Source organism: Ochlerotatus camptorhynchus, unplaced genomic scaffold, assembly GCF_037179485.1.
Source record: "Ochlerotatus camptorhynchus isolate MF236.1 unplaced genomic scaffold, CSIRO-AGI_Acam_v1.1 ptg000082l, whole genome shotgun sequence".
Classification (NCBI taxonomy): Eukaryota; Metazoa; Arthropoda; class Insecta; order Diptera; family Culicidae; genus Ochlerotatus; species Ochlerotatus camptorhynchus.
The window spans coordinates 979,539-992,320 of NW_027040572.1; the positions used below are offsets into that span (position 1 = coordinate 979,539).

The window sequence follows — 12,782 nt, forward strand, 5'->3', positions numbered from 1 at the left end:
CGTCCGCACCCGATCCTTTGGCGTCTTTGTGATTTTGAATAATGCAACGGAAAACCGTACAAAATAACAACCGGTATCCTTCCGTGCCCAATTAGGTACCGTTCGATGTTTATGATCGGTAATTTTCGAAGAAATTCGATAACTGTTAACGGTTATTACATCAGAACGGGATTTTTTTTTCGTCCCTACCCTCACGGTCCTCCGTCACACGAAGACGACGATGACGACGAACACGCATAAAAAGCTGGGACAATTAGCAACACACAAAAAAAACAAGCCTCCAGTTCCAAGGATGCAAAATTACTGCCTGCGTGCATACATTTCAATTGCACTTTTTTACGAGTCGAACAAAAGTAAAAAGTATGATTCTTCCTGCCTGTGGATTGTAGCTCAAGGCTATCCGATTCCTAATTCGAATGGGCCGTGCCGGGCACACTCTAGTAAGCAGACAAATTTTCACTTGCAGATGATGATGGACTAATTTTCACTTCCAGCCGATCTAGTTCGTTCCGCAGCCCAAACATCGGGCAGAGAACGCGGGCTGTATGCAAGGCAAGCGCATTGAACTTAATTTCCGTCTGCTGCTGCCGCTGCAGCAAACCATGGCCACAGACAATATGTGTTTGTGTGTTTGGTCGGTGCTCTACTAGAAGGAAAAGTGATGCAAACGAAAGCGCAACTCGGGGTGCATCTCGGCGATATGGTTGGGGCTGAGAGTGATCCCCGTCGTCGTCGTCGTCGTCGTCGTCGTCGTCGTCGTTTGTATGTCTGTTTGCTGCAGTTCGTGTTTATCTATTTGCAAACCTATGGCTATGCTGTGCTGCGGATGTAACAATTATGCGAAGTAGCCAAGTGTTAAATTGACTGTGTGCTTTACTGCCTGGCCGATGATGCTCTGGAGTGCTGACGGTGCAACGAGGTGACGCATCGTTGAAGGCCACACTTCCAGGTGGTTCATTCATCTTTTGCACCCGGTGGGCATGCGGAGGGCATCAGCATGGGTGCGTGTATTTTTAATTTGTTTATTAGTACAAAGTTGATATGTCGAGAATATTCATCAATGAGCAACAATAAAGGCAATACCGACTATGCAGCAGTAGCAGTTATTTTTTTTTTTTGATTTAAGTAAGATCTTCTTTGACAGTATTTACACAACCAACTTCAATTATTCATTTGTCTTCATTGTTGTTTTTTCCAGAATACATATTTTCGGTTAAAACCTTCACTAGATGGTTTTCTAGCCGCATTGCATTTGGGGAAACAAACTTTGTTCGAAAAACTAGCTAACAAGTTTGTTTAAAAACCTAAATCATGCAAATCTATTTTTCCAGTCTCATTTGCTGTAGCTTTGTGGAGCCGATATTCATTGTTTAGATAACAAAATTACTTAAAACTAACGTTAGTAAAGCGGGGGCCGATTACTCGTGGCTATCTCGAGGTTAGGGGTAACAAATTGTAACAAATGGATGGCAGGGTAGGGCTTGAGAACACATGGTTTGGAGAGCAATGTGTTCTTGATCTCGAACTAAGCGACATACTGATGAAAAAGACAAACATCCCCCATGTTAGCTATAAAACGTTTTGAATTGTATCCCACTATTCAATTTGTTTGGTTTGATTGCTTTATTGAGCAATTGATTTATTGTTTTATGAGAAAATTATGCCGAAGTAGTGAATGTTCCCACTCCTTCACTAATTCACAAAATAAATTTTTTTTTTGTTCTTAAGGTATAATTTACAGGTCGAGATTTCGAATGTTTTCAAAACCTCAATTATTTTAAATTAATTTTCAGTAGCATCACCATACAAATTTTCATTTCATTTATTGCTGAAGGGGGCTCAAACCGCGGATAGCTCTGGAGAGGGTATGGCGATGAATCACTCTTACATCGTCTTCGGCGACTCGATGGTACATGCAGCAATCGATCGGTTAGTTCAAAGGCACTGATAATGACGGCAGGACAATTTGGCACTTTCTTTTATTGGGCTAATTACAATTAAAATCGGGGCCTCCCTTAGCTCAGTCGGTAAAGGCGCAGCTAAAAAGCAAGACCATGCTGGAGGTGGCTGGGTTCAATTCCCGGTCCGGTCTAGGAATTTTTCGGGTTGGAAAATTGCTCGACTTCCCTGGGCATAGAAGTATGATTGGACTTGCCATACAATTATACCAATGCAAAAATGGTACAGGCATCGAAAGCTCTCAATTAATAAAGAAAGTGCATCTAGAACACTAAGTTGAGAGCACGCAATAAGCTAATATGCGATATGCAATAAGCTTTAAATGCGAAGAAGAAGAAGAAGTACAATTAAAATGCATTTTTTGATGGATACACTAACTACACAGCACTACATTTATTCTTCACACTAACAAACATTGGCTTAATTCTAACACAAATGGCCGGTCTTGGTGACCGTCTTCGACCTATGGCTAGTTGTTAGTAAACTAAAAAATCTATCCCTGTTGTCAGCAATAAAAACCTAAACCCATATCCGAAGTCTAGTGGTGAATTTCTGTCACACGATTGACTCGGGCGAATCTCTCTCTCTGAATCATCTCCATCTCCCATCGATGACGTCAAAGGAACTCTCCAACGTTGTTGAAGCTGCTGTTGTATCGGTCCGGATGCTGCTCTATCGATGCGTGTAACAATAGCCAACTTCAAAACAATCTGCCTGGTTGGTCGATAGCCAGTACAATAGCCAACAGATGTACATCAGAGTAAGCGGTTCTAGATCGTCTGCATCGTCAGACATCTGAGTCAAAGGCCTTGAATTTAGGCAACCTTCTATCTGGATAAGCAACGTATGCATATCTTCCGTTACTGGGTTGTTCTCAATGACCCGTAGGACGTGGTGCTTGGCTGATCACACTGCAGCTTCCCACAATCCTCCAAAGTGGGGTGCGCTTCGAGGGTTGAAATGCCAGTTGATTCCTTCGTCTGAACAGAATATCGCTACCTGCTGTCGATGACCATCAGTTTTCAGCAAACAAATCAGCTCCTGCAACTGATTCCTGGCTCCAACGAAGTTCGTACCGTTATCTAAGTACAGATCAATGCACCTTCCTCGGCGTGCGATAAATTGTCGGAGAGCCTGCATGAATCCCGTGGACAAATCAGACACCAATTCGATATGCACAGCCTTCGTGCACATGCATACAAAAATTGCCACGTATGCCTTCACGGCAGTACGGTTTGGTCCTGGTCGAATAAACACCGGACCAAACCCTAGTAGCACCCTTGTTATAAATTGGTCTTGGAAACTTATATACGACTTATTTCAGTTATAAACAAGTTGCTGCAACTTTTTGGGACATTATTGTGCTACTTGGGAAGAAATCCACTCCGGTTTTCGGGAATGGACGAGAAACCGTGACTCTTGATGCCGGCAACGTTTCTTCCTCCCAACGGCCAATAACGTTGACGGATCGATCCCAATAATAATTGCGGACCAGCATGTAGCATACGAAGATGATACTTCTTGAAAATCATCCTCGTGCAACGGTGACGTGCTGGAAAGATCATTGGATGTTTGGTGTCGTCACATTCTTCCGAATACTTCAAACGCCACCAAGTCTCAAGAGTCCGTCCTTGCATATAAACGGACTATACCAGCGTAATGGCTACCTCCTAGGAACCGGATCATTTGCCCTGACCGCTCTCAGTTCATCAGGAAAGACTTCTTCTTGGACACTTCTTACTAGCGTGAATTCCGCTTGACGTAGTTCCTCTGAAGTGAGGAATCCACTTGAACGCTCTTCCCTTGAAATCTGCAGTAGACGCATTAGGCGCTGCCATATTGCTATGCGTCGGATCAATACCGTGTAGGAGTTGGACTTGGAGACAAACTATTCGTTGAATTCTCCAGCAGCTGTTGTCGTACACAGCAAAAAAATAATTTTGATATCACATCAAAGTGGATGCACTACAATCATGTCGAAAATTTCATGTAATTTTTATGACCACATAAATAAACAAATGCAGTAAAAGCAGCGTAATGTCAGTTCATGCATTGTATTAATGATAATTTTGTCCTTTTTAGCAAGTAATATTACACCATATTTTCGACATGATTGTAGTGCATCCACTTTGACGTGATATCAAAATTATTTTTTTGCTGTGTACATACAGCTACTGTACGCCTTCTTTCTTCTTCACATTCGCCCTCAGACGAATTATTCAAGGAGGTAGGCCAATCGCTCCGATCCTGAGCTAACCAACTCGGTCCATACCTCCAAAATTTGTGGCTAAGGATCTCCTTTGGTCCAATTTCTCTGGAGATCAAATTTGCTGGGTTATCAGCACCTGCGACGTGTCTCCATTTACAACCATCCGTAATTGCTTGAATTTTTGCCGCTCTGTTGGCAACGAACACAGACCAAATCGATGGACATGCCTGGATCTACAGGAGAGCACACGTTGAATTCACCAAAAATGTTGTACGAACTCGAAGATTGGTAGCCGATTTCACCTTTTCGTAAATTTGGGCTGCTAACAGCGCGCCACATAACTCCAATCGAGGTATTGATTGAGTTTTCAAAGGAGCGACCTTAGATTTGGAGGTTAACAGTTGCACCTTGACGTTTCCATCCTTGACCCGGAATTCACCTGAAGACTGAGAAATTCAGACGAAGTCCATAGATGTTTTTCCCAGCAGGCCTGGGATGTTCTGAGGCATAACATCTCTGATCACGCCTTCCTTCGGATGGGAAGTAAAGCCGTTGGTCCCCGGTTCATGAGTTGATGGGTCGTTAGGTAGGGTCCAGGTGTGGGAGCTGCTGGTGCTCAGCAAGGAAAACGAGATCGACGGAAAAAAAAAGCACGGGATGGTCTAGAATGTTCGAGAAGTTTAAGGTGATCAAGAATTAGTTAAGATAATTTTAGGGCAGTTCCATGAACTTCAGAAAATTTTGAGAACTTCATTGACAATCTAAGAACTACATTAATTATTTCGTTCTAATTGCTGGAAAATAGTGGGAACCTTTTGAAAGTTCCGGAAATTTCGAAGAAGTCCAAATTACTCCAGGAAAGTTATGAAATTTCAACAAACCTTCAAGAACTTCACAGAAATTCAGAAAACTTCAAGAAAGTTTTGGTAAGCGTTGGTCTTAGAAGGGGGTAGGTAGTTAGTTCCGTTAGAGTACGGCAGTATGAAAATTGAATAGAAGTTAAAAATGAGCGAAGCGCCATTAATGCAACAGTGCAAGTCAAACGCACACTCTTTGCCTAATCCGTACGATGTACGCGGAGATTTGATGTATGTCTTCAAATCTACAGGCAAAAAGTGTGCGCCTGACTTTGCTCAAATACTGCCACCGGCTGTGGAATAGCGACGTTTCATTAGCTACCTTGCACAGTCGCATTAATGGCCGCTTATTTTCAACTTATATTCATTTTTCATACTGCCGTACTCTAACGGAACTATCCACTTACCCTCTTCTAAGACCGTTCTCTAGCTAATAAATTGTCACACCAAAGCTTCATGTTAGGTAGCATTTCCAACCAATTCTGAAAATTGCAAACTTCGCGTATGAATTAACATAGAAACACTTTGAATGTTCAGGAAAAGCTTTTTTTGCGGAAGCATTTTATATGAAGTGTCGCAAGTTTCAGGGCAGTTTCAACATTTTGGAGGAGCCTTAGGGATGATCATTACAGTTCTGATAATTCCAGAACAAGTCCAGAACAGTTTAAAAGATTCTCAAGTTTTCAATAAATCTAGAAAACTTCAGATATATGTTGGAAACTTCACTGAAGCTCAGGAATATTCCATGAAGTTAGGAGATTCTTTGGATAGTTCAATTAAATACAGAACCAGCGCTTCAGGAAAATTGGAGAAAATTTTAGAAGTTTCAAGTACTTCAGGGAACATCAGAACCCTAGTAGCACGCTTGTCACATATAGGTTGTAGAAACTTCTTTACGACTTATTTCAGTCATAAACAAGTTGCTGCAACTTTTATTAACGGAAGTGTGCTACTCGGGAAAACCCTAGGACAGTTCCATTAAACTCAGGGACATTACAAAAAATCTGAACAAGTTTCTAGAACTTCTCCCAAGTAACATTGCAAGTTTTACCGATGTTGTAAAGCATTCCTCAAGTCTAGTTCTTGGTTCACAGGATCATGATAAATCCAAAATTGTTACATGGGCTGGGAAATTGTTAAAGTTTCAGGAATATCTTAAAATTCTAGACACTTTTCGGAAACTTCAGAGAAGATCCGATAGGGCAATTGAGGATACTGTAGGGAAGTCCAGAGCAGAGATGCCAGACATTTTTTTCAGAAGTCTGCGAAAAATGTCTGTGAATTTTAGAAATGTCTGTAATTGGGCTGCATAAAATTAGCAGAAGTTTTGCGTGTGATGAAGAGAGGAGGGGGTAGAGGTTGGTCACGAAATAGATACGAAATTTTAAATGTCTGTAAAAGTCATATTCGAGCAAAAATGACCTGCTTCTAACGAATTGAACCTAATTGGAATTGGGAATGCCGTATACGTAAAAAGCAATTAATAAAAAGATAAATTACGATTACAAGACAAATGCGGTCAACTCAAAGTTGAGATTAGTTAAATCATATTCTTAAAAACGTAGTTAACTAATAGGCTGAGTAACCCTTCCCGAGCTTTTACAGGAATTTGTTTTCTAATATGAGCAACATCTCGATGTACACATGAAATTAGTACACGGAAAAAAGTGTGCATATAAAGGGCGAACACGAAATTATTGCGACACCGAAAATGTCATGCCAATTTTCTTATAATGTTTAGAATCAAACCAAAATTTTAGGGTAGTTTTATACATATATTTACTTCAAAAATCAAAAGAAAAGTTGATCGATGGAGCCTTGAGTTGAAAATTGAATTCATTTTTGCTTGATGCCCTCCATCAAAGTCTTTACAGAGTCATCCGGTACCAGTTTCTCAGTTTTTTTTTTCCATTTTCTTAACATGTCCTTCTCGTCTTTGACTGTCTTCTTGCTCTTCCGAAGTTCCCGCTTCATTATTGCCCAGTACTGCTCCACCGGGCGCAGCTCCGGACAGTTTGGCGGATTCATGTCCTTTGGAACAAAATGGACAGAATTGGCCTCATACCACTCCAGGACACTTTTAGAATAGTGGCATGATGCCAAATCTGGCCAAAATAGCGGAGCTTCGTCGTGCTGCTGCAAGAACGGCAAAAGGCGCTTCTCGAGGCACTCAGATTTGTAGATCTCGCCATTTACTGTGCCTTTTGTCACGAAAGGCTCACTCCTCAGTCCGCAAGAGCAGATGGCCTGCCAAATGAGATATTTGGAGGCGAACTTCGACATTTTCTTCTTCTTAAATTTCCGTGCCCGAGTTTTAGCCGTCGATTGTTGCCGCTCATCGCGGTTTGGGAAGTTCTGTACCTTGTATGTATGTAGTCCAGCTCTCTTCTTTGCATTCTGGACGTAGCTCTGCGACATTCCGATCTTTTCAGCCAAATCACGGCTTGAGACGTTGGGATTTGCTTTAATCATACGCTTCACCTTTCCCTCCGTCTTTTTGTTCTCCGGTCCCGGTTTTCTTCCAGCTCCTTTGCCGTGGTCCAACGTCAACCGCTCCTGGAACCGCTTAAACACTCTGGAGACGGTTGAATGGTGAATGTTCAACATTTTTCCCATCTGCCGGTGCGACAGGTCAGGAAATTCCAGGTATTTGGAAAGAATTTGTTCTCTCAACTCGCGTTGGTTCACCTCCATTTTCATTGAATCGAAAAACACGACTTCGAGTTTGACAGCATGTACACAATACACATCAATGAGAAAGTGTGCAAAATTTGGTTGATTTTTACCCAATGGTAAAACAGTTATGCCCTGTTAAATGTGTCGCAATAATTTCGTGTTCGCCCTTTAAAGTGGCTTGATTTTTTTTACAGAGTCGCTTTTGCAGAGCACAAGATACTCTCTACTTTCACGATACTTCCAATAGAAAAAAACACTCGAAACAGGACAAAAATCAATGCCTACTATGATTACGTAGCTGTCTCGGACTGTACTGCTCGTTTCTGTCTCTTATACTCTTATGAGGGAAGAGAAATTAAATAAGAAGTTCTTCTAGCAACAAATGTTGATTGATTTTGCACAATTTCGACTTAATCAATACGGATTTTACTTGAGAGTCAAAAAGAACTCTTTAATGCCATTTGGATTAATTCAATCAACTTTTGAACCTTGTTTAACTGCATTTGTTCAATTCGTGATAGTTTTGTATTGTCAATAGTCCATATACGCCTTCATAATCGGCTTTGTAAACTTCAAAAAACTTTTTCTCAAAAAACCCAAGGTGAAATATTTTAAAACCATCACAGATTTGATTGTTAGGATCAATACTAACATCCTGTGAAGGAAAATCTGAGGTACATGAATGTTGCAAAAAAAGTGCCTTCAGACATAGCGTGCGGCAAGTGAGGTGACTCTCCGTGCAAATCAAATTGAGGGTCACCTCACTCGCGGTGACTATTGTCACCTCACTAGTGACAGCGAGTCACCTCATCTCACTCGTGGCGCAGAATAGGCCTCAATATGTGTGAAAAAGTTACATCACCAATTATTTTGTTTTGTGTTGCATTAACTAAGAATTATAAATCAATACATCACATGTTCTTAAAGCAAATTTGGTGCATTTTTCATAGTATTTTCAGATGTAAATTCGTTGGGTTTCAAATACATCACGATTAAAAAAATCACGCAGGAAAAAATATTGACGGTGATAAAATGGATCCAGCGATCACAATCGTGGTAGAATAAATAGATCGGCAAATAGACATGGGATCTATTCAAACATCAATCGAGAAGCAGGTAATTTATTTTACATAACATGATGAGTATTATGTTAAAACATAAGACCAATCAAAGATTTAAAATGAAAATGTTAGCTTAATGTAAAATATAAAATAGCAGATCAACCCAACTTCGCTCCCGGAACCTTTATAACCCGTCACTTGTCAAACGCCTTTCACCGTACTCATTCTACCGTCTCCCACATCAAAGTGCCAACTAGACCCGTTAGATGTTTGCCAAAGCAAATCTTCCATACATTCCCACACATAGCAAACATATTCTAGCGCCTTTCTCCCAGCTCGTTGAATGCCTTCCTGCCCGTTCCAGAGCCAGGTTCTCACAAATGAAGAAAACCAACATTAGATCCTCCTTTGCCCACCGGTGTTCTAATGTGATGAATTTACCTGTTTCTTAGATTCTTGTCTTTTCCTTTCACGGTAGGAACCCAATGGTGGGCTCCGTTCTAGCTGTATGTACTTACCTACACATTCCAAATGACGGTCGGCCGTGGTGGAAGTGGGACGAACTCGGCTGCAAGAACGAAACCATACTCAAAATAAAGAAAATAAGAACTACCAACTTGGATGATCAGATCGTCGAATCAAGTACCGTTATTCCGCTCTTTCTGACTGTTCTTGGTGCAGCTTGTGCATGTGTGTGATCGTTCTCAATCCTGGACCAGTCAGTCGGTGCATTGCATCGTCATCCTCGTTTCTAACAATCACCTTTTTACGTTGGGAAAGGTTATCGTCTGTTTTTTTTTGTTGGTTGGTCTCGATTCAGGTGCGTGAGGATTTCATCCAGTGGAGGAGGGGTTCATCATGTGAATTTGATGATCATTTAATGAGGGTGGTTTTCACATTTCCTATCACTGGGGGACCCCTCGAGATCGTTTTGATACGCAGACAGGATCAAGTTTTTTTTTTAATCGTAATAATTGTTTAGCTTTTTTCCCTATCAAACTACTTCTGCCTTGAGGAGGATTCGATTGTTTGAGTTTCTCGCATCCCTTAATTTTCCTACCAATTTTATAGTTATTTGAAACTGTGAAGATGCTGGGCTCGAGTTTTTTTTAATTACCAGAAAAAAGTGAGACCGAAACTGGATGCATGAGAACCGGTTTTTTTGTTTGATCATTCGTTCTCCCAGATAGAATCCTGTTCTGTTCGTTTTTCGAATCTAATTGCTTTTATCCCTTTCCTGATGGAATTCCTTTTTTTTTTGTTGTAACAGCAGAAGCAGCATCAAAAAAGCTACAAGACAAACGCGGGTGAACACGTTATGGGATCGTTTTTTGGTTTTGATAGTCAAATAGTTTGGGTTTTGATGTGGGATTTCTTTCGAATCTAGAACAGGTTTTTTTGTAACGTGTTTTGAGCGTTATGTTGATGCAGGACTTCTAATCCGTTTTTTTCTTTCATGAGCTGTGTAGAGTTATAATTTATTTCGAATGATTCATAATATGCTGTCTGAATAGATTTTTGGAATGATGCACCATTTTGTCAAAAGAACATTAAGAATTCTATTAATAATATACAATTACAATATATAATTGAATAAAAAAATAGCATGGTTTCTAGAAATTCATATCAATTCTTCCTTCAAACAAAGGATGCATATGACTGTACTGTTTGAAACTTGAAACGAGAAATACTATGTCACTGATTGTTTATCATGTTTTCATTTGATGGCTCTAGTTGTAGAACTAAGCGACTTATTTATTTTTCGAGAAAATTTGTGACATTATCCTCAACAACGCAACCATCGAACAATCGATAGTAGAAAACAGCAATATGTCTCTTGGTTAAACTCTGTTCAATAATGTTAGCAGCGTGGTGGCATCTAGCTCGTCAGTTACTACCCGTAAATGCAGCAGTTTAGTTTGAAAGCTTGCTTGATTTTTTTTACGTAGAACCACGTCTTTGTGGACTATAATGGGTGCAAATAAAAAAATATGTGTGGTGAAATAGTGTTAGGTTTTGAACGTAACTTTGTCATTTATAGATGAATTTAAAATCCAAATACGCCAATCGATATGATATTACTTTAAAAATCTGCTAAAATAAATACTTTTCCAATTTTCCATAAAAAAAAACCTTTTGAAAAGTGTACAAATGATTATTTTACCACTGTTTTCACGAAATAAACGTTTTTCCCAAACCCAGTCTTCAAAATCGAGTACCACTTGGTTGCAAATCGTTCTGCTTAAACCTGAAAAGATATAAAACAGCACTACTGTCGTGCTAAGATTCGTTGCTAGACCGTCTAGCAGTATAGTTCGTTCGTTCGCTTCGCTATCGAGTTTTTTCTAGTTCGTTTTATTGCTACGTTCGCGTCGTGGAAGTGCCGTCATCGACAGGCGCATTGGCAAGTCATTGCCAATAAACAAAGCATGGTACGCAAGCGTACTACTGCTCCTGCATCGGAGGGCCCTAGCAAGAAGGCCCAAATGGATCCCAGCGCTGCTTCGGATGACGCAGCAAATCGGCTGCTACAGAGCAACTAATTCTCGGCGCTCGGAGTAGAAAATGGCGGTGGTGATGCCGCTGAAATTGCGAAAAAGGAGCGGATTCCCCCGCTGTTAACCCCGATGAAGGACGTCGCCCAGCTTAGGGATGAGCTGGCAAAACGCAATTTTTTCCCGCGATTCAAAATCTGTAGCGTTGGAACAAAGATCATGTGCTCCAGCCTACAGCAGTACAAGTCGGTCGGTGACCTGCTGAAGAACAGCACAGTGGAGTTTTACACTCACGATTTGCCTTCGATGAAACCATTGAAGGTTGTTTTACGAGGTCTGCCGTCGTACGAAGCGGCTACCGTAAAAGATGAGCTGGTGAGGCTCGGATTGAAACCAGAGGCAGTCCATCCAATGAATCGACGGCCTATGCCCAATACCAACTATCGTGACCAACTGTTTCTGGTCCACCTCACGAAGGGCTCCACCACCCTTGCTGCGCTCAAGAGCAACATACGTGACCTGTTTCAGGTCAGTATCGACAGGGAATACTACAAGCCGCAACACTGTGATGTGACCCAATGCACAAGTTGCCTCTCCTTCGGCCATGGCACGAAGAACTGTCATATGAAACCACACTGCGACAAGTGTGCTATGGCCCACTCGACGGCGACCTGTGCTCAAGCTGATGACACCGACCCGAAGTGCGTGAATTGCGGCGGAACTCACCGTGCCACTACTCGGGACTGTCCCAAGCGAACGGAATTCATCACCATGAGGAAGAAGGTGGCTACTAGCAACCAGCCAGGCCGGCATCGAAATAAACGTGCACCACCAGCCATCATGGACGAACAATACCCGGCAATCCATCCTCGTCGTCTGGTCCCAAATCTTCCACCGCTACCTCTCAACACCAGTCAACGAGCGGCCCCCTCAGCTCAGCATCGCCTCACTGCTGCTGCAGCTCTGCCAAATCAAGCTTCTGCCTCGGTGCCTGGACTATCGTATGCCCGTGTTGCCTCAGGTGACTCAGTTGATGAATCTTCGTTAACATCAGAGGAACTAGTAACGCTGGTTGCAGAGGTGATCGTCATTCTGCGCACCTGCAAGACTCGATCTGAACAGCTTCATGCTGCCTTGTCACTCGTCACCAAGTATGGACCGTGAAGCTATAAAAATTGCAAATTGGAACACTTGCTCACTGACGAACAAGCATAGAGAGCTACTCGATTTCCTCAACACCAAGGAGGTCGACATTGCTATCATCACCGAGACGCATCTGAAGCCCGAACTGAATTCCTGGTATTCCTTCCCAACTTCCCGCTCGTCAGACTTGATCGCACCTGCTCTGGAGGTGGAAGAGTGGCCATCGCTGCAAGACGGAACATCAGTTGCCGGCTGCTACCAAACTTCCAGCTGAAAACAATTGAAGCCATTGGAGTGGAGGTGAGCACATCACTTGGCCCAATCACTATCATCGCGGCCTACTGCCCCAAGCAAACCAACATCAGGGACGGGTCGTCAGTGG

The 12,782-nt window shown here is 41.9% G+C and overlaps 1 protein-coding gene across 1 annotated transcript; it reads left to right on the forward strand.

The window, feature by feature from the left end:
• The first annotated feature begins 11,389 nt into the window (after positions 1–11,389).
• On the forward strand, positions 11,390–12,421 carry LOC135698061 (uncharacterized). The gene is made up of 2 exons (XM_065217922.1): positions 11,390–11,506; positions 11,735–12,421. Exons 1-2 carry the CDS (start codon positions 11,390–11,392, stop codon positions 12,419–12,421), a joined length of 804 nt encoding a protein of 267 aa, XP_065073994.1.
• The last annotated feature ends 361 nt before the right edge of the window (positions 12,422–12,782 follow it).

Excerpts from the sequence above, each read along its gene's own strand:
- LOC135698061 (XM_065217922.1), top strand. The coding sequence starts at position 11,390 with ATGAAGGACGTCGCCCAGCTTAGGGATGAGCTGGCAAAACGCAATTTT. Across the intron at positions 11,507-11,734 it reads GCCTACAGCAGTACAAGTCG|GGCTCCACCACCCTTGCTGC; the intron begins GTCGGTGACCTG and ends CACCTCACGAAG.